The following is a 19,083-nucleotide window of genomic DNA, read 5'->3' as shown; positions in this document are numbered from 1 at the left end:
ACTCTATTGGATCCATCGATTTAATGACACATCCTCAAGCCACAAAAAGCAATGATAAGATAGTAATGTGGCTTGTACACAAGACCCAGTTCCCACTTGAACCAGACAGGGGTCTTCGAAAAAAGTTCAATATCTGAAGATTCGTCGCGCGACATCAAAAAACGACTTTAAGCAACTGCGGAACCTCTGCCATTGACACCGGAAGAGGTCCTGCAAAAGCTACATACAAATATGGCTGCTTCAAGTAGAGGAGGCAATGCTGCCGCTGCTTTATTACGAAGTAAATCCTCCCAATATCTACTTCACATGTACTCGCTTAATACTAATAACTACTGGAAGGACAATCCAGTATATGCGCCAGCTGCAGAATTACACAATTCCGAACATACTCAACCGGCGCCGAGGCAGCTGCGGCAGCCGAAGCTCACCACCTGAAACCCACCGAATCACAACCACATCCTCCCTTTACCGCATCCCGTAGATCAGAATACCGCATAAAGTCCGGGGTTATTCTAACCCGAGCGCCCTTGCTCACCCGAGCTCTCACACCGTTTGAGAACGCCTTCTACTTCTACCAGAAACGCTTGAACGAACGATTAGTTTTACCTTTCAGACATACCCTCTTCTTCAAGAAGGACACAGCGTCCGATCTAGACTGGAGAATCAAATTCGAGGAGCGGGGTCGAATAGCAGCGAAGGAATTGGGACGATATTATGCCCAGGGACGTAATGCTTGGAACGACGAGTTATTAGTAGGAAGTACACTAAGCGATGAGGGAAGGATACGGGATATCCTACTTAAGGATGCTGAGAACCGTGTGACTGAAGATGGCGAGGAAGCTCAACCGGATGAAATTGTTCCCGTTGAACGACCAATGGACCGGATTACTGAGGCAGACAAGACAAATGATATAAGGAGGTTAGATCGCAAACTTGACCGAACACTCTACTTGATTGTTCAAGGCAGCGATGGGAAATGGCATTTCCCGACGGAGGATGTGCCAACAGACGAACATTTACATGAGGTTTGTCAAACTCTGGAAATATCTACCAGACCGAGAATAAATACTAAACATATCTACAGACCGCAGCAAGAGCCCTAGAATACGCAGCAGGCGTAAACATGAACACCTGGTTGGTGGGTCGTGTGCCAGTTGCCCATATGGTAACACATCCGGAATTCAACGAAGACACATCTCTTAAGCAGAGGGGCGAAAAGGTGTTCTTTCTGAAGGGAAGGATTATGGCCGGTCAAGCAGACTTGAATGGTAATAGGTTCGGCCTTCGAGATTTTAACTGGCTTACGAAGGAGGAGTTAAAGGCAAAGCTACCCTCTGACTACTTCCACTCAGTAAGGAATATGATGGCAGACCGATAGAATGGGTGGAAATTAGGACATAGAGCCTCTTGTAATATACAACGAAACCCATTGTAAAGGCAATGTACTATATTGTACTGTGCAGGTAGTTACATGACTCACCATGCTTTCAAGTCACTATGTACACTCCTGCCTATCCTCCACCTCCGTCTCTCCTGGCATTAATCCTCCACACATCCACCATACAGGAGGGGCCGTGTGAAGGTCACATGGCCCACCCCTGCGATGGATGTCCTGTTGCCGTAGGTCCTCCAGAAAGGGTCCGTCCAAGCGGGGATTATATTGAGGTCACCACTTGGGTGCCTCTCCCTTGGTACCATCGATAGATCGCCCTTATGGGCCGGTACCTTCTTCTCGGTTACAACCGGTTCCTTGGAGTCCGTCTCGTCTTCGAAGAGAGCGTTCCATCCCCGTAGGGCTTCCAGCATTTCAGGTTCTTCCACATCGAGGAGGCTGATGACCTTTTTCTCGCCCTCGCTCTTCGCGATCTGACCGTTCGGCGCGTTGTTCATGCGCCCCTCCGCTGTTAGAAGAGCGCGCGTCTGCTTCAGGAATAGGATCGCCGTCATTTCGCCTAGATTGAATTAGAAAAATATTTTCGAGGAATGAAAAGGGATTTGAAAACTTACTGTCAAAGCCGGCATTATGAGCGGCGGCCCCGCTGCTGCCAGGTTCTCGCCAACTAACGATTATGGGATGTTGTATTTTCGCGTAGTAGTTGTGAAGCCCTTCTAGAGACTGGTTCCGTATCGTGATATGGTTGTTTGATTGGTACATGAATTTCGTATCTGCGATTCGGGGAAAGAGCCCATGGACCTTAGTTAGAAAGTCCCCGAACCCAGGTGGTAGTGGTTCGAAGAAGGTTTGATAGATGAAGGCAAGATCTTGGAATATGTTGTGTCCAATTAGAATTGGCCGAGACTCCTTTAGACTGGCTTCACACTGGTAGAAGTCGAATTGTTTATTCAATTCTTTTATGGGCCCCGTACCAGGGTTGTCGTGGTATACCCATTTACGGTTCACCCTCTCAGCAAAGGATCCGCCCGCCAACGCTTCCAACAGAATTTGTAGTCCTAAAACGTTAGAGCAAGCAGACAAATGTGTAGCGTATTAGAGCACCTACCAGATAGTTTCTGGGCTGCCTCGAGGTTCTCCAACTCCCACTGGTTCAAGTAGTGTTAGCTTAGTAACTAATATGAATGCCGTAGCTGGGTGGTGTATCACGAACCTCGGGTTTCTCGGCCCTTTCTATTAAGTTAATAGACACGCATCCCGTCAAACTTCCCGTGTTCACTACTTCAGCTGAACAAAGTGGATATTCATCACGAACGAGCTGATGTATTAGACGAGTCTGCAGTTTGGTGAGGTCGCCTCCGTTGGGATTTTTTATGATAGTTGGTGTACCACTCTAGGATATGTTAGCTTTTGGATTTGCTATTTTATCATAGAGGGAGACATACCGGTTGGGGGTGTAAGTTGATAAATTTTTCGATTGCCGCCCTGGTATGCTTATAAAAATTTTGGTAATTCTCGTCAAGCGTTAGGGGGTCAATGTGTTGCTTATTGGTTGTGGATATGCATATGTTTTTCGCAGCCCTCTGTTCTTCACGATTTAAATAATAGACGCCATTATCTAACGCATGGCTAAAATCAAAATTGTGTTGTCGGAGAAAACTGTAAGATCGTGCTGAAACACTAAATTTTCTATCCAGTTGCCGGGTCAAATAGTTGGGGAAATACGCGATAGGAAATAACGGGGAAACATGGCAGTTGAATGTGCGCGTTCTGTATCCGGCTGGAAATTCACATGTTAGTTATCATATTTTGTCGTGGGGTGGAAATCCTACAAAGTTTTTCGTCGCAATGAAAGAAGGTGAACCCAATCTGTAATAATTGGAATTCCTCTGCTGCTTCTTTGATTTTGGTATAGGAATCTTGGAAAGAACGTCTGACGCCGCCTCGATCCTGCGTAAAAGCGATGCCGCTCATCTCAATGTCAATCGCGACGAATCGTGCTTTCTGTGCTTCAGATAGCATAGTAGGCAAGAGCCAGAAGAAATTTCTCCTATCGACCTCCATGATTTCGGTATGAATTATGCTCAAAAAAAATCGGCGAAGATAGCCTCGTTATTTATAAACGTAGTAGAAAAGCGGCGCATATAAACTCTGGGAAGATCAAAAAAGGGTCGGCGTTTTTTTTATTGAGAAAAAAAATTCGGCGCAGGAAAAGGTGTAGCACTGTAAAATAACTTGCAACCTAGAATCACCATGGCAATGGTTTATCAAATACAATCACCTCACTAAAGCAAACCTCTCCATAACAATCAATAAGGCAGGGAAAGAGCGTTGTTGTAATAGTGAAATGCACGGATATATACATGGCTTCGCGACTACCCTAACTTATGAATAGGAGATCGCGACTATTTGTATTTCTGTATCGTGATGTTAGCATAAGAACACCATGCTGAGACCTGGGGTAATTACTACCAGAAATCCCCAAAACAATCCTTTGATGTTTTTATCTTCATTTTGAATCGGATGTTGGTCATCCATATGGCTTGCTCATGTAGCCTGTATGAGGACTTTGTCATGGTATCTTTTTCAGATCTGAGGCTACACGTTACGTTAAGGAGTTGTCTTCGACCGTCGTTTTATTTATGTAAGGTGTTCACATTGGCCAATTAACATGTAATTATTGAGAATTCAGTCAGTCAGAAGTAACGAACGTGAAGTCTGAGGCAGCAACGATATTGCACATGAAGTCTTAAGGATAGAACGTTGAAGAGACATGAGGTTAGGTTGGTGGGGGTAGCAACCGGGGTGCATTAGGGAAAACAGGAAAGCTCTGATTGGTCGACGTATTGAGTCTTTTTTTAATTAGGTAAGCGACACAGGGGCTAATGCAACTTCCTTGTTAGGTCCGGTGGAGTCTACCTAACGTGTCGCCGATAAGCCGAGGCACAACATGCCGTAATCACCGAAAAGAGTACGTCTTTTAGCAAGTCCAACCTTCCCGCATACCAGACAACGCGAACTTCGGCTTCGTAGCGTCAGGTCCCACATGCCATTGTTGTTCCTGCATGTGCAGCTTTCTAGGAACTCCAACTACAACAATGTTCATGTTGACACGTCCATACATTTTTACTACTATGATTTCTAATTGTTAATCTCCCTTCATTCACGTTGAAGCTAATATTTAGACCAATTCTTACCTGAATTGCCTAAGTTTTCGCAAACATGTCGTTCGATGGATCTTATACCGCCACGTTGAGCCCAACGGTCTCCGAGAGCTTCTCATCTCATGTACTCTCAAATTCAATATCGTCGTTAGCTTCCTCAACGTCAGCCCGCCCATCGTCGAATAACATCTCCAAAGCCTATCGACAAGCATCACAATTATTTCTCACGCGTCGATTGCCGGAAGCCTTATCAACGGTCCTACCATTAATCACCCCAACCACCGAAACATCCGATGTCAATGGATTAACCGAACCGGCCCCTGTCGCTCGAGCTTCAAAGTCGACAAGGATAAAGGTGTGGAGCTTGTATCTGACGATTCTGAATGCCATTTTAGAGCTGGATTCCGACGAAGGAAAAGACGCCTTCGGCACCCAGGAATGGCGGACCCTATGTAAAAAAGTTCGAGATGGCGATGTCTGGGAAGAGGTTGTGCAGTTCGGATATCACGGTGTGGAAGGAGAGGTTGATTCTGATGTCGTCATAAATCTGTAGGTGGTTTTCTTTTTAGGCGGTGTAGTTAGGCCTGCATGACCTAACTATACAACGGCCAAATCTTGCCTGGACCTACTGTTATATGTTGATAGGTACTAACCAGCTCTAGGGCGACGCTCCTGCTTGCTCATGCTAAGACGCAAATTGTAAATCAGAAGCGGCTGGAGAATTATTTGGCTGCGTCGAGCACACCGAACCTTGATATATCTAAGCAACTCGAGGCCACTAGGTCTCCACGGCTGTCGTCAAGGAATCGAAGATCATCGAAAGGTGCCAGTGGTGCTGATACTCCTCGTGATCTTAATGCTAGAGTTAAGATCCTAGAACTATACACGCTACATGTTTTGCTACGCAACAACGAATGGGACTACGCTAGGGAGTTCATTAGCGTCAGCGCGGTACTAGATGAGGAACGAAGAGATGCTTTCTTACAGGCTCTCCAGAGTTTACAAGAGGAGCAGCAACAGTCCGAACGGAAAGAACGAGAAGAACAGCAGAAACAAGAGGAGCAGTTACAAAAGGATATAGAAGAGGCAAGAAGGTTGCGAGCAGAAAACGAAGCGAGAGAACGACGTCGATTAGATGAAGAGAGGGCTAAACGTGAAGGTAGCGAGGTTGATTACGGTATCGAGCAAACTCGGAGTACTCCCGCGCCCCGGAGTAAACCTCGGAGCGTTTCTAGTGGATCTGCGCTATCAAGGCCACCCAAGTCACCCGTATCGAAAGGGAAGAAGGCTACAGCACCCTCTAGCCTTACTGCACGGGCTGCGATGATTCTAGCAAATCTTCGCAACGTTATTGAACAGATGGGGGCAACATTCAAAGCTAACCCGATGTTGCTCATGAGATTGGTTGCTTTCGTCATTAGTATACTTGTTATGTTTGGAAGAAGAAGCATTCGCGAGCGGGTTCAGAGGATCCTCGGTACAGGATGGAATAAGGTGAAATCAACAGCTGGTATGGGCGTTAAGGTCAGCTACATTTAGCTGACTAGATGGATTTTATAATTTGAGGCGTTCTGTACATCAATTTCTTGTAGATAATCATCACTCAGGGACAGATCGGGCAAGCAAGCAAGCATCCTTTACGAACCTTACTTTTATGAGTCGTCGGACTTTAATAAAGAATCAATTCAGATTGGATATCAGGAGTAGTCACATGTAAATTCCGCCTATGGGCTAACCTGCCATAACCTCAAAACGCCGGCCAAATGCTGATATCAAAGTACGATCCCTTTTTCTGTTCGGGTGTGAGCCCAACAGTAATATTTTCGTAAAACACCAATGACCTAAAATCTCCACCGCCCAGACCCGGGCATCATGGGGGCTAGTACCCCGTCCGATTTGTTTTCTTTTGGTAGAATAACTGCGAAGCAAGTCAGCATATTGAACAGCGAGGTAAACTACTGTCGGAAAGGAATGACTCACGTCTGTTCTTGAACTACCCAGATTTATAATCTTTGGACACCCGTCTCTGTCCTTCTCCAACCGCGTACACTCGAAGCAGTAGAACGCGTCAGATATGCCTTCGCCACCGCACACGACACACTTGTTCTGGTAGTTGCCGAAGCTGCATTCATCGCAGATGCGTACGAGGGTGGTCGGTCGGACGTAGGAATCGCATACGGGGCATTTTCCGTCACATTTGTCGCAGAGTCGGCCGATGGCGATGCCAGATTGCTTGCGGCACATCACAAGATCGCTGTATAATGAAGTGTTAGCTAGCTACTTGGAGGGAGAACAGCTGGTAGTACTTACGGATGATGGCGAGACATGTTGGCGTTGAGAAGGTTGAGTGTTTCGGGAAAGAATGGATGCTGTGAAAGAAAGAAACACGCGACGACACGTAGAGGATTGTTGTATCAGTCGTTGTTAGTCAACAATAGACGATTTCTCAGCCTTGCCACTTATTTTCTGGAGATTTCTTTGTTTGGCGCGAGGTTGAACTTTCTTAGCAATAAGCATATTGCTAAGGTATAAAGGTGGGGGCGATAGCACACTTATTTATGCAAGATTGCATAATATTCTATAAGTGGGTACCTAGGTACCTACCCTTGCCATTTTAGATCCAACTCTGATTGTCGTACTTGGCGCTCTGTCCACATTCAGTTTCCTCTACATCCTCAGCCTTGCGATACTTCAATCTTTATTTCACTCAGATCAGCACCGGATACTGTTTAATCTTAATATACTGCATTGTATCACTCATCGCGATACTCATTTATATCTTCTTTCTACCCACATATGCTCACTGTTCAATTCTAGCTTGAGGAAATCGACACCATGTCGGCCAACGACACGTGAGAGACAACCCCATCCCCTCAATTCTTATTGGTCGCAATTCGCTAATTGTTAAGATAGCCCTCCTAATGGTCGTAGTCCAGAGCGCGAGACGAGCAACGCTGAACCAGAACACGAACGAGGTGGCTCACAGAAGCGAAAAGCATCGTCGCATTCCCCGGACGATAGCAAGGCTTCACAGTCTCCGAAAAGAACTCGATTAGAGGAAGACTCAAAAGGGCGCGAAACTACTAAAGCGTCGCCCACATCGAAGCAATCTACTACAGACCGTCGCGAGAATGCGCGTCAGGAAGAGAGAAAGCGCGGAAAGCGGTTATTTGGTGGTTTGCTAAGCACACTAAGTCAAACCACTTCTAGCTCGCAGCAAAAGAGACGCCAAGAAATTGAGCGACGACAGCAGGCAAGAGTTCATCAACAAAGAGCCGAGGATGATAAGCATAGAGAAGAGAAACTAGCGAAGCTCAAGGCTATACGAGAGGAGGAACAGATCAAGTTTGACGAGCGAGTTGTAAGGCAGTTCTTCGCTGTTTGCGCGACAACCCTGGCTAACAAAAAGCCTAGATGAAAACAAAGCATTCCAATATGCTCGCGATGGCACGCTTTTTGGAGACGAGGAGCGAACCCAAGATAGTATGCGAAACCCAGCCTGTGCGCCAGTACATCTGCTAATTAGAGCAATAGTATTACCTACCATGGGATCCCACGGACGAACAAGATCGCATCATAAAGAACCAAATCCGAGATACCGAGGATATCATCGATAAAGAGGTTGACGAATTCAATCTGCGAAAAGAGCGAAAACTCAAAGCGTTGGGTATCCCAACCGAACCCCCTCCGCTTGAACCCAAGAATACTGTGGGTAGTAAAACTAATGATGAGCACCCTACTGACAATCCTCCACCATCTAATCCCACTCCTGCTACTGCTAATCGCCCCCCTTCACGTACCGGTAAGGTCGGTCATCATGAGAAAGAGCCTGACAGGGCAGACGACGTCATGATAGAGGAGGTCGAAGATACAGTAATTTACTGAAGGTCGCCACCTTTGGTTTGGATTTGGTTTTCTTCCACATTCTATTTAAGCGCTGGCGATGGCTGGCTGGAAATACAGGCGTTTTCGGTTTTTATTTTCACACGGTACTGTTCTATGGTCTGGGGTTTATTGCTGTAAGTTTCGAGGTCTCGGAACTAACCATGAATAAAAGTGATAGTCGAATATATGCATACATTTTTGCACCATGTCCGCATTTCGCCTATGATACCAGAGGATATTGAACAGACTACTAGGACTCCTAGGCTATTTAAATCCGTCGAGACCCAACGATACATGTTCCCCGTATCGCTAAGAATCCCTAGCTACCCAATGCAATGCTAAGGTTTTGTATTCAATATTGAGACCATCCAGGTAGGAATGCATGATTATATGTCGGGTTAGCAGTCGAGATATTACATGCATGCTCCGGTTACCATCCAATCCCATCTTTGACCGGATTTCGCAAATCGATTAGGACCGTGTCCCGGCAGCTCCGCGCCGCCGTTATGCCGACACCAGCAATTTTCCTTGAGTATATACGCGGGATTGGCGTATCCCTTCCTTAGGTGGGACCTAGCTTATAAGAGCCTCGGCTTTTACTAATTGCATAGGTAATTCCATACCTCCTTACGATGATACTGTACGTCTTCGTCCCCCCGCCTTTTCCGTTCGAGATCGCAAAACCTACCGATTGGCGGACTAGTGGTTATGCATTATGTATGTCGAAGATTTAATTGTACTACCAATGGCTAAAGATGCCTACCTATAGCATCCGTGTATGATTATGTTGTTTACCGTATTAGACGTAACCATTTGAAAGGCTATCTGGTATCGTACAATTTAACGGACTACATAGTAGAACAAGATCCAATGAAACAATGGTGGGCTTCTATTCGCCTATTGGGGGTACCAACACCGGTCGAATTTTGCTGGCGTCAGACAATTCATTAAAATTTAGTTATAGCATCGGAAGGCGGGAATGTGTGGGACATACGGGAAACATAGACGGAGCATTTAGTCACATTTAGTGCCCGCGTCGTCTGTTGCCCTTTTCGGAAGTTTCCCAAGGATTAAGTAGGGTCAAGAATCGGACGAACTACAGACCGGCTCTCGGAGTAAATTGTATAAATAGGCAGCCGGGCCCGGATTCTCCTTACTTTCGTGTTTTCCCATCCACTTATGTAGAAGTGGTGTTCCTTACCTAGGTAGTCAGGCACCAACTCATCATCATAAGAAGTCCCTCGATCAAAGGACACCATGGCACTCGATGCATTGGTCCCAAATGACCCTAGGGTTGAACATAAGTTCATCTCCTTCGGGGATATTAAATATTATTATGTCCTAGCTAAACCGCAGGGCAAGCCGGCTGCCACTGTTCTTCTCCTCCACGGCTGGTTAGTATTTCTCTATCCAGGAAAGTCCGTTTATCGCTCACAAATGTCAATAGGCCGGATCTTAGTTACGGATGGCGATACCAAGTCCCTTACCTCCAGTCTCTAGGCTTGCAGGTTATTGTCCCGGACATGTTGGGATATGGGCAGACCTCTGCCCCCACGGCACTTGAGGAGTACACCCTCAAGAACATGGCCGCCCATATGGCAGGCATCATCAAGGCTCATAGCGATGAACCTATTATCCTCGGTGGCCACGACTGGGGCGGGTTTTTCGTTTGGTTAGTCTTAATTGCTCTTTGCTGGATTTATCAGTCCCAAACCCCCTATTCCCTTACTTGCGCAACCACACAAACTACTCCATATAATCCCGTGTAACACTTAGATATGGATTATGCACTGACCCAATCTACTATAGGCGTGTGTACGCATACTACCCCGAATTGATCCGCGGAATCTTCAGTATATGCGTACCTTACATGCCCCCATCGCCAATCAAAATGTCCCTAGAGGAAATCGTGAAAAAGTTACCCAATTTCACGTATCAACTCCAATTCGCCAGTCCAGTCGGCGAGGCCATCATGAACAAATCACCCGAGCGTATCCGCGGTCTCATGAACGGCTTCTTCGGCGGCAGAACACCAGACGGCAAAGGTCCCACCGCGATCAACATCGGCATCGTCGAGGAAAACCTCGAGAACATCGGACAATCCCCCATCGTCAGCGCTGCGGATATCGATCATTACGTTAAGGAGCACTCGCGCCATGGGTTCAATGGGCCCTTTAATTGGTACCGCACGCGTGATCTGAATGGTGATGACGATGTTGCGCTGGCTAAGGATACCGAGTTTAAGATCAAGATCCCGGCTGCGCTGGTTATGGCGGAGAAGGATAAGGCGTTGCCGCCTCGCTTGGCGGATGGCCAGGAGAAGTACTTTGAGGCGGGCTTGAAGAAGGATGTTATTATGGGTGCTGACCATTGGCTTATGGTTGAGCGACCTGATGAGATTAATAAGTTCATTGGGGATTTTGTCAAGAGTGTTCTAGGAGATGACCTCAAGGCTGCGTTGTAGAAGCTCCAGTAGATCCGTAGCTGCAAATACTACTAACATTGGACACTAGTAGATGATTATCTTGAAATTGTAGTATAGTGCGCGTATTGTATGGTTTGCTCGATATTCACGATCAATAAGGGGGAGGGTTGAATTCTATACTGTGTAATATCTGACTAGCCTGAGAAATTTTGGCTCGCATGATAATGGCTCCTTTTGGTAGGAATTCATGATGAAATGCATGTTAGCTAAGAACAATGCCAAGGGTCTATGAATCCCTAGCATCAGATAGAGACCACATTATCACATTATGGTGGCTAAGTGATACGAACAAACCAACCTATATTAAGGGGAAAAGAGAGAAAAAAATAACCTATAAACCTCCCCACCCGCTGGTCTTTCGGCAAATGCTACTCTATTGCACAGTATGGTCAAAAGAAAGACGTATGTAGACACGCAATAGTTGGTACTGACTGCGGTCGGAGGCGCCACGATGGAAAAGCCTCTGAGCCCCTGAATTGATGTTTAAAATAGGATCAATGAAAGGTGACATTAATTCTTGGCAAAGTCCATTGAATTGATGGATGCCGACTTTTTCTTTTTTTCTTTACTTTCCCCCCTCTTCTTCACCAACTTTGAAATGTCTCGTGAATGGAGGGTTGGTAAGGTTATGTCTCCCTTTTAAAGTGAGTGAGTGACATATTGTTGGTGCTACACCGGACGAGTTCTTTAAAACATTACGTCGAATATTCTTATTCAGACAGTTATGAGGCAAGAGGCGCTAGGTATATCCTGTACCCTCCCTAAGTATTTCTATTGTCTTGAGAGTAGGACGTTAGGTAATAGTGAGACTGTAGATGTACACACGTAAGCTACGTAGAGTACTTCACAGGGGTAGTCTAGTACACTAGTCCTTATTTGGAACTAGCCTCGTCAGCTAGATGTACATTTATTCGCCTGTCCTATCCAGATGTAAAGTTGTACCCGTAGGAACGGGTATCAGGGCTGGCTGAGATCCCTGTAATTCTGCTGGTGCTGCCAACTAAAAGTGTGAATTTGACTGGTGCCTGTACTACCCACACCCCACGGTCGGATTTTACTGGTTATTAACGGAAGGCTGTGCAGAGAGAATTAACAGTCGCACACGGTGGTACGTAGGGTACTTAGATACGTAGCACAGGAACACGGGAGTTCGGTTCCACTTATCCACTTATGCTGATGCTTCGGGCTTGCTTGGTTTGCTTGGTCCTTGAATGTTGAATGCTACCCTTTTTGCATTTCTGCGTTTCGACCTTTGGACCTTAGACCTTGTACCGGTAGAATTGCCAGCCAAAAAAAAAAGACACTCTGATTCTATTGCCTTGCATCGTATTCACGATAATCCCCACGACCTGTCAGCATCTGACCTTCGAGTCTATCACAATTGCGACCACTTCTGGTTTTTCTCTTTCATTACCCTCCCTCGTCGCCATCTAGAACTTTCATCGACCTGGTAGTTTGATGCTTTACATTCTTCGCCGCCTACGAGCTCAGCCATCTCGTATTCATCTACTCCTGCATAATACAACAGACTAGTAACGAACCCACTACAGAATCATCCCTATGGAAATCATATACGAATGATAGAGTATAGGATTACTAAATGCAAACCTGAGCAGACCTAATTTCGCAAAAATACTGTTCATTCATCGCGTTCCGCATGTCTCCAATCTTGCTCCCTTTGTAACATACACCCCTTCGCGACATGGCTGGAAGGGCGCCTCCAGGAGGCACCTCCAGTTCTAGAAATGATCTATTACTCGATCTCGATGATCATTCTTCCTATGGTGGACAAGGGCGACCGGTGACCGACGAACATCCGGCTCGACCATCTGTATCCTACGATGACTTCGTCGGCGGTACCCAAACCACCCATCCGTCTGTAAAAAACCCTCCGCCCGGCGCCGGCGCTTCGGGCCCTCGACCGCCATACCTAGTCGATTCCGATAGACAATATAGCCAATCATCCGATTTACATAACTACCAAAGATACGCAGACGATTATGACGATTACCCTGACGACGGTCAATCATATTATCAGCATGGAGGAGCGTTGAACGCAGGGGACGACACGTCAGGTCGTGCCAATGCGCGGAATCGTAATAGTGTGCTTGGGTTGGGAGGAGGATTCTTGGGCAGGGCTAGGAAAATGCTCGGAATGGGACAGAAGGGTTATTCGGAGATGGATCTCCCCTTAACGGAGCCGGGACATGGACGATCGGATTCGAATATTGGGCAACCGGCAAAACAAAATAAAAAGTTCGAGTTAAAGAATTTTAGGTTTGGATTCGGAGGAGGGAAACCGGATCCGTCTACTCTCGGCCCCCGTATTATTCATTTGAATAATCCCCCGGCGAACCAAGCGAATAAATACGTCGACAACCACGTCTCTACCGCGAAGTACAACGTCGCCACATTCTTACCCAAATTCTTATTCGAACAATTTTCTAAGTCCGCCAACGTTTTCTTCTTATTCACGGCGGCATTGCAACAAATTCCTAATCTATCTCCGACGAATCAATATACTACGATCGGTCCACTCGTTGTTGTGTTGTTAGTATCTGCAGGGAAGGAATTAGTAGAGGATTATAGGAGGAAGCAAGCTGACAACGCTCTCAACAACTCGAAAGCTAGAGTCTTGCGAGGATCAACCTTTGAAGAGACGAAATGGATCAACGTGGCGGTAGGGGATATTGTCCGGGTCGAATCGGAGGAACCATTTCCGGCCGATATTGTCCTGCTTGCAAGCTCCGAACCAGAAGGCTTATGCTATATCGAAACTGCCAACCTTGATGGTGAGACTAACCTGAAAATTAAGCAGGCGTTGCCCGAGACATCTACTATGGTTAGTCCGACGGAATTGAGTAGGTTAGGGGGTAGGATCCGTTCCGAACAACCGAATAGTAGTTTATACACATACGAGGCAACCTTGACTATGCAGGCTGGCGGTGGAGAAAAGGAGCTACCTCTCAATCCGGAACAGCTGTTATTGCGAGGTGCTACTTTGAGAAATACTCCCTGGATCCATGGTATTGTGGTCTTCACTGGACACGAAACGAAACTTATGCGTAATGCCACCGCGGCTCCAATCAAGCGAACCAAGGTTGAACGACAACTAAACACTTTGGTCCTTGCGTTGGTTGGTATCCTCCTCGTTCTCAGTGTCGTATCGACGGTGGGAGAGATCGTTTTCCGGTCAGTTCGACGTGACTCGATCGCTTACCTAAAACCGGATTCTCTTGAGAAACCCGGAGACGTCGTACAAGCGATCTTTAAAGATCTCGTTACCTATTGGATTTTGTTCTCTTCGCTAGTCCCTATCTCGTTGTTCGTTACCGTCGAGATGGTCAAGTATTGGCATGGTATTCTGATTAACGACGACCTGGATATCTACTATGATAAGACGGATACACCTGCGAACTGCCGGACGTCCAGTTTAGTCGAAGAGTTGGGCATGGTTGGCTACGTATTTTCGGACAAGACGGGAACCCTGACTTGCAATATGATGGAGTTCAAGCAGTGCACGATAAGTGGAATACAGTATGCGGACGAAGTACCAGAAGATCGAAGAGCTACGGTGCAGGACGGTGTAGAAGTTGGAATCCACGACTTTAAGCGACTACGTGAGAACCTAAAATCCGATCAAAGCGCCGAGGCAATCCACCATTTCTTGGCCCTCCTTTCGACCTGTCATACCGTTATTCCGGAGCGAGACGAGGAGAAAGGCGGTAAGATTAAGTACCAAGCTGCGTCGCCCGATGAGGGTGCCTTAGTTCAAGGTGCTCTGACTATGGGGTACACGTTTGTTGCGCGTAAACCGCGATCCGTTATCATCGAGGTCGAAGGCAAGGAATACGAATATGAGCTTCTAGCTGTCTGTGAATTCAATTCTACGAGAAAGCGAATGTCAACGATATACCGATGCCCCGACGGGAAGATTCGACTATACTGTAAGGGTGCGGATACCGTCATCCTCGAGCGCCTGAACGACGATAATCCCCACGTTGAGCAAACTCTACTTCACCTAGAGGAGTATGCTTCTGAGGGTCTTCGAACCCTGTGTTTGTCAATGCGAGAAATTCCTGAGCAGGAATTCCAAGAGTGGCATTCTATCTTCGAAAAGGCCCAGACCACTGTGGGTGGTAACCGAGCCGACGAATTAGACAAGGCAGCTGAGCTTATCGAGCATGATTTTTATCTATTGGGTGCGACTGCTATTGAGGATCGTCTTCAAGATGGTGTACCCGAGACTATTCACACACTACAGCAAGCGAATATCAAGGTTTGGGTTTTGACTGGAGATCGTCAAGAAACGGCTATCAACATCGGCATGAGTTCTAAGTTATTGAGCGAAGACATGATGCTTTTGATTGTGAACGAAGAAGATGCCACGGCAACGCGAGATAATATTCAGAAGAAGCTTGACGCCATCCGGAATAACGCAGATGGATCAGTTGAAATGGACACTTTGGCTCTTGTCATCGATGGAAAATCGCTCACTTACGCTTTGGAGGGAGAAATGGAGAAGCTCTTCTACGATCTAGCCGTGATGTGCAAAGCAGTCATCTGTTGCCGTGTTTCGCCGCTACAGAAAGCTTTGGTTGTAAAAATGGTCAAGAAATTTTCACCGGAAATCCTCCTCGCTATTGGCGATGGAGCCAACGATGTTTCTATGATTCAGGCTGCCCATATCGGAGTCGGTATCTCAGGTGTTGAAGGTCTTCAGGCTGCACGATCGGCCGATATTTCAATTGCCCAGTTCCGATTTCTCCGCAAACTCACCCTCGTACATGGCGCTTGGAGTTACCAACGTATCAGTAAAACCATTCTCTTCTCCTTTTACAAGAATATCACGCTATACATGACACAATTCTGGGTATGTTAACCTCATTACTAATAGTTATTTCTGTACATGCACAATTCGCTGTTGACAACCCGACTAACATATTGACAGTACACATTTCAAAACGTCTTTTCCGGAGCCATTATCTACGAATCATGGACGCTATCCTTCTACAACGTATTCTACACTGTGTTACCTCCTCTGGTTATGGGTATCCTAGACCAGTTTATTTCCGCACGCTTGCTGGACCGTTATCCACAACTTTACACTCTGGGACAACAAAACCAGTTCTTCAAAGTTAGCACATTCGCCTCTTGGATTGCAAGCGCCGTATACCACTCTATCGTCCTATATATTTTCTCCGAGCTTATCTGGTACAGCGACCTTATCCTCGGTGACGGTACAACAGCCGGTCATTGGGTTTGGGGAACCGCATTGTATGCATCTACCCTTGCTACTGTTCTTGGAAAAGCTGCGTTAGTGACAAATAACTGGACGAAATATCACGTTATGGCTATCCCGGGTAGTATGGCGATTTGGTACATATTCGTCGCCGTCTACGGTACCGTTGCTCCTATTATTGGTTTCTCCAAGGAATACCACGGACTGGTGCCAAAACTCTTCACAAACCCCGTCTTCTGGCTGCAAACAGTCACTCTGCCCATCCTATGTCTATTTCGGGATTTCTGTTGGAAGTACGCTAAGAGGATGTATTATCCTCAAACGTACCACCACATACAAGAAATTCAGAAGTATAACATCCAGGATTACCGTCCTAGGTACGTTTTCACTTTTAGCCAAATCTTATTACAAATCACAAGCTAACAAAATAAACAGGATGGAGCAGTTCCAGAAGGCGATCAGAAAAGTACGGCAAGTGCAGCGGATGAGGAAACAACGCGGATATGCCTTTTCACAAGCAGACGAGAGTCAAACCCGCGTAATAAACGCATACGACACAACGAGACACAGAGGAAGATACGGCGAGATGCCGGCGTCGACGCCAACGAACGGCAGGTAGTTGTGTTTTTCATCATTTTTTATCCTTCGGCGGGGAGGGAGGTAGGATGGATACCTGGTTTGTTTGCGCTTTGTTTGTTTGCGCTTTGTTTGTTTGTATTTATATAGGTTTATCCGAAACCTTTTTACTCCCTTTTATTTTCGGATACGTCAACGAATTACTACGAATTCAAAGTTTTTGCTGCTGTTAGCTGTTGCTGTTGTGGCGGCTGGTAGTATGGTAGAGGAAGGGAGGGAGTAGTTGGGGTAGCAGTGCTGCGGAGGGAAGTGGTAGGGCGTTAGATAAAAGAGAAGAAAGAAGAAATGGAAGAAATATTGAATGAAATGAAACAAGAAATATTACTCGGTATGTGAACTATGATTAACGATGTGTAATGTAGTTTTAGTGGTAGTAATTTGTGTCTTCGTTTTGGAATATAGTCAGTATTCATTAAGATACCCCTAGATCCTATCAAGAGGCAAATAATCTCATGATAACCTCCTTTTTGGTATGATATCTGCTTTTATGAGATGATGAAGTTGAAACCATGCTGAAGTATCTTCCCGTCTCTTGTGATTCGACCGTACCTACTCAATAGTCCTCCAGTTTAATAACATGGTATGCCGGCTCCTCATACGGGTGTGCTCTAGTACACATTTATCAGCTTACGGGTTATGCCACCAACACGGACAGAATTGAGATGCAGAAAAACTTACCCCTTTAGAGCAGTCACAACGCTCTTAACTACATCCTCACCAACGACCAGAGTTTCTACGCGCACTTCGGGCGTCTCTTCCAGTTCCCCACCTGCGGTCCCGATATGCGGGTTCGCGGCCGCGCCCGGTCGGAATTGCCCTGTTCCGGATGTCTGCCAGCAGCATTCAGTGTAGTTACCCGGACCGGGATATTGACCTGCTCCTGCGGCGAAGATGGCTTTTTTGCACTGCGGGGTGTTAGTTATGGAAGAGGTGGGTGTATAGGGGAAGATGAGGGAGATGGTGCATATATCGGAGCTGGGGAAGAAGGAAGAAGGGAACGGACGTACGGCTTGTACCGCAGAAGGCGGCGCGTAGAAAATTAGTGTGAAGGACTTTACTACTGCGGATGCCATGGTTGTTTGGTTATGGGTGACGGGCAATATCGGAGTTGGCTATCGTTGAGATGATTAGATGGGAGTTAATATTGTGCGTATGTGGCTTGAGAGGGGAAGAAGACGTTATCTGAGCCTTGAAGATCCGCAAGTTTCAATCTGAAGGCTGGGAATATTATCCCTTTCAAAAAATTGTATGATATAGACCCGGATTATGGTTTAGAAATGGAAAATGCTAGTGGTAAATTAGATTTTGAAGTGGAGAATGTGAAAGTTGATTCTATCTCCAAGTTAGCTACTGGATGATTTCAGCCCCCACGCTGCAGTGATATATCAGTGGTTGGACAATTTGGTGATACTATATCATCTCTTCAACTCTTTAGCTAATAGAAAAAATCCCAATTTCTTATTGTGGTCGATTAACAACTAGAGAGTTATAACTGAGTAATACCTAGAGCATCAAGTTATTCTTAATACATTCGTCTAATTAAATATTCCTAGGGTTTTCCCAATGAGATATTGTAAGTTAACAATCCTAACCCTTAAGTACTCTACAAAGAGAAGAGAAACCGTCAGAGCAATATTGATTGCTAAAACTCAAAACCGTATGGTTATTTATTAATTAACGTATCCATTTAGTTTCTTACTTGTTGATGAATGGAAATGCGATGAATCATGCATCTTAAATGTCCATGGTATCATGAGTAAGGATTGGACGAACGGTTACCTTGGCCCGTTTGATTCTAGAGCTTTGCCGAGGATGAAGAGTAGTTCTAAAATATCTATTAGGAACTACATGGCGGGCTTGAACGTGCGCATACCATGAGTTGAAGTGTAGACATCACATGTAGATCAACGCAGGAAGCCTGTAACCTGATTGGTTAAGCCGGGTATTTCGCAGATGGCATATGCTCATCATTTTGTAAGTCTGGTCAAGAGTTGAGACGACACTAATTGGGCGTCTAGAGCCCGAGGTCAACTTGACGGAAATGTTTCAAAAACATTACAACATTTGCAGAGCAGGACTTGGAAATAGAAGATCGCCATTGGGAGTGATACCCAAGGCGACCGGTCCCCCGCTTTATAAGTCCGGTTGGCCATACAATTCTGGCTGAGACTCCTCCAATAACCAATTGTCATTTTATATCAACATCGGAGAATACGCCTTGTAGTCTCAACAAACTAGGCTTTCAGGGCGGTGAAAATTCATTACAGTAAAATGAGAA

General features: G+C 46.0%; 8 protein-coding genes across 8 annotated transcripts; 5 read left to right on the top strand and 3 right to left on the bottom strand.

Annotated features, from left to right (window-relative positions):
* Positions 1-84: 84 nt before the first annotated feature.
* On the top strand, positions 85-1,459 carry F4822DRAFT_368574 (39S mitochondrial ribosomal protein L46-domain-containing protein). Its single transcript, XM_051456239.1, has 3 exons — positions 85-280; positions 340-1,025; positions 1,085-1,459. Exons 1-3 carry the CDS (start codon positions 232-234, stop codon positions 1,376-1,378), a joined length of 1,029 nt encoding a protein of 342 aa, XP_051310409.1. The 5' UTR covers positions 85-231; the 3' UTR covers positions 1,379-1,459.
* F4822DRAFT_368571 (CAF1-domain-containing protein) lies at positions 1,322-3,618 on the bottom strand. Its single transcript, XM_051456238.1, has 6 exons — positions 3,226-3,618; positions 2,839-3,173; positions 2,607-2,786; positions 2,502-2,541; positions 2,008-2,451; positions 1,322-1,952 (listed from the first exon to the last, which is right to left on the bottom strand). Exons 1-6 carry the CDS (start codon positions 3,455-3,457, stop codon positions 1,540-1,542), a joined length of 1,644 nt encoding a protein of 547 aa, XP_051310408.1. The 5' UTR covers positions 3,458-3,618; the 3' UTR covers positions 1,322-1,539.
* A 678-nt stretch (positions 3,619-4,296) lies between these two features.
* F4822DRAFT_415757 (uncharacterized protein) lies at positions 4,297-6,237 on the top strand. The gene is made up of 2 exons (XM_051459265.1): positions 4,297-5,106; positions 5,220-6,237. The coding sequence occupies exons 1-2, from the start codon at positions 4,616-4,618 to the stop codon at positions 6,094-6,096; spliced, it is 1,368 nt and encodes a 455-aa protein (XP_051310407.1). The 5' UTR covers positions 4,297-4,615; the 3' UTR covers positions 6,097-6,237.
* Positions 6,238-7,072, bottom strand: F4822DRAFT_415756 (PHF5-like protein). Its single transcript, XM_051459264.1, has 3 exons — positions 6,868-7,072; positions 6,538-6,811; positions 6,238-6,475 (listed from the first exon to the last, which is right to left on the bottom strand). Exons 1-3 carry the CDS (start codon positions 6,882-6,884, stop codon positions 6,437-6,439), a joined length of 330 nt encoding a protein of 109 aa, XP_051310406.1. The 5' UTR covers positions 6,885-7,072; the 3' UTR covers positions 6,238-6,436.
* A 151-nt stretch (positions 7,073-7,223) lies between these two features.
* Positions 7,224-8,829, top strand: F4822DRAFT_415754 (pinin/SDK/memA/ protein conserved region-domain-containing protein). The gene is made up of 4 exons (XM_051459263.1): positions 7,224-7,409; positions 7,471-7,918; positions 7,972-8,040; positions 8,092-8,829. Exons 1-4 carry the CDS (start codon positions 7,393-7,395, stop codon positions 8,440-8,442), a joined length of 885 nt encoding a protein of 294 aa, XP_051310405.1. The 5' UTR covers positions 7,224-7,392; the 3' UTR covers positions 8,443-8,829.
* A 543-nt stretch (positions 8,830-9,372) lies between these two features.
* Positions 9,373-11,024, top strand: F4822DRAFT_368528 (epoxide hydrolase). The gene is made up of 3 exons (XM_051456237.1): positions 9,373-9,836; positions 9,890-10,114; positions 10,252-11,024. Exons 1-3 carry the CDS (start codon positions 9,700-9,702, stop codon positions 10,904-10,906), a joined length of 1,017 nt encoding a protein of 338 aa, XP_051310404.1. The 5' UTR covers positions 9,373-9,699; the 3' UTR covers positions 10,907-11,024.
* Positions 11,025-12,152: 1,128 nt separating this feature from the next.
* Positions 12,153-17,180, top strand: F4822DRAFT_415750 (phospholipid-translocating P-type ATPase). The gene is given in 4 exon segments (XM_051459262.1): positions 12,153-15,800; positions 15,879-16,546; positions 16,605-16,845; positions 16,861-17,180. The coding sequence occupies 3 exon segments, from the start codon at positions 12,630-12,632 to the stop codon at positions 16,786-16,788; spliced, it is 4,023 nt and encodes a 1,340-aa protein (XP_051310403.1). The 5' UTR covers positions 12,153-12,629; the 3' UTR covers positions 16,789-16,845; positions 16,861-17,180.
* Positions 17,127-18,173, bottom strand: F4822DRAFT_368511 (uncharacterized protein). The gene is made up of 3 exons (XM_051456236.1): positions 17,813-18,173; positions 17,484-17,710; positions 17,127-17,413 (listed from the first exon to the last, which is right to left on the bottom strand). The coding sequence occupies exons 1-3, from the start codon at positions 17,876-17,878 to the stop codon at positions 17,359-17,361; spliced, it is 348 nt and encodes a 115-aa protein (XP_051310402.1). The 5' UTR covers positions 17,879-18,173; the 3' UTR covers positions 17,127-17,358.
* Positions 18,174-19,083: the final 910 nt, after the last annotated feature.

The sequence above is a fragment of the Hypoxylon trugodes genome, assembly GCF_022578975.1.
Source record: "Hypoxylon trugodes strain CBS 135444 unplaced genomic scaffold F4822scaffold_9, whole genome shotgun sequence".
Taxonomy (NCBI): Eukaryota; Fungi; Ascomycota; class Sordariomycetes; order Xylariales; family Hypoxylaceae; genus Hypoxylon; species Hypoxylon trugodes.
This window is presented reverse-complemented; position numbering and strand designations above follow the sequence as displayed.

Coding starts and splice junctions, on each gene's coding strand:
- F4822DRAFT_368528 (XM_051456237.1), top strand. CDS start 9,700: ATGGCACTCGATGCATTGGTCCCAAATGACCCTAGGGTTGAACATAAG. Junction 9,837..9,889: donor GTTCTTCTCCTCCACGGCTG/GTTAGTATTTCT, acceptor AAATGTCAATAG/GCCGGATCTTAGTTACGGAT. Junction 10,115..10,251: donor TGGGGCGGGTTTTTCGTTTG/GTTAGTCTTAAT, acceptor AATCTACTATAG/GCGTGTGTACGCATACTACC.
- F4822DRAFT_415757 (XM_051459265.1), top strand. CDS start 4,616: ATGTCGTTCGATGGATCTTATACCGCCACGTTGAGCCCAACGGTCTCC. Junction 5,107..5,219: donor TCTGATGTCGTCATAAATCT/GTAGGTGGTTTT, acceptor AACCAGCTCTAG/GGCGACGCTCCTGCTTGCTC.
- F4822DRAFT_415750 (XM_051459262.1), top strand. CDS start 12,630: ATGGCTGGAAGGGCGCCTCCAGGAGGCACCTCCAGTTCTAGAAATGAT. Junction 15,801..15,878: donor TATACATGACACAATTCTGG/GTATGTTAACCT, acceptor ACATATTGACAG/TACACATTTCAAAACGTCTT. Junction 16,547..16,604: donor ATCCAGGATTACCGTCCTAG/GTACGTTTTCAC, acceptor CAAAATAAACAG/GATGGAGCAGTTCCAGAAGG.
- F4822DRAFT_368574 (XM_051456239.1), top strand. CDS start 232: ATGGCTGCTTCAAGTAGAGGAGGCAATGCTGCCGCTGCTTTATTACGA. Junction 281..339: donor TGCCGCTGCTTTATTACGAA/GTAAATCCTCCC, acceptor AACTACTGGAAG/GACAATCCAGTATATGCGCC. Junction 1,026..1,084: donor CAGACGAACATTTACATGAG/GTTTGTCAAACT, acceptor ACATATCTACAG/ACCGCAGCAAGAGCCCTAGA.
- F4822DRAFT_415756 (XM_051459264.1), bottom strand. Junction 6,476..6,537: donor TGGGTAGTTCAAGAACAGAC/GTGAGTCATTCC, acceptor CTTGCTTCGCAG/TTATTCTACCAAAAGAAAAC.
- F4822DRAFT_368571 (XM_051456238.1), bottom strand. CDS start 3,457: ATGGAGGTCGATAGGAGAAATTTCTTCTGGCTCTTGCCTACTATGCTA. Junction 2,452..2,501: donor GGCAGCCCAGAAACTATCTG/GTAGGTGCTCTA, acceptor CTAACGTTTTAG/GACTACAAATTCTGTTGGAA. Junction 1,953..2,007: donor TCATAATGCCGGCTTTGACA/GTAAGTTTTCAA, acceptor AATTCAATCTAG/GCGAAATGACGGCGATCCTA.
- F4822DRAFT_368511 (XM_051456236.1), bottom strand. CDS start 17,878: ATGGCATCCGCAGTAGTAAAGTCCTTCACACTAATTTTCTACGCGCCG. Junction 17,711..17,812: donor CGCCTTCTGCGGTACAAGCC/GTACGTCCGTTC, acceptor AACACCCCGCAG/TGCAAAAAAGCCATCTTCGC. Junction 17,414..17,483: donor GTTGTGACTGCTCTAAAGGG/GTAAGTTTTTCT, acceptor AATGTGTACTAG/AGCACACCCGTATGAGGAGC.
- F4822DRAFT_415754 (XM_051459263.1), top strand. Junction 7,919..7,971: donor TCAAGTTTGACGAGCGAGTT/GTAAGGCAGTTC, acceptor CAAAAAGCCTAG/ATGAAAACAAAGCATTCCAA. Junction 8,041..8,091: donor CGAGGAGCGAACCCAAGATA/GTATGCGAAACC, acceptor TTAGAGCAATAG/TATTACCTACCATGGGATCC.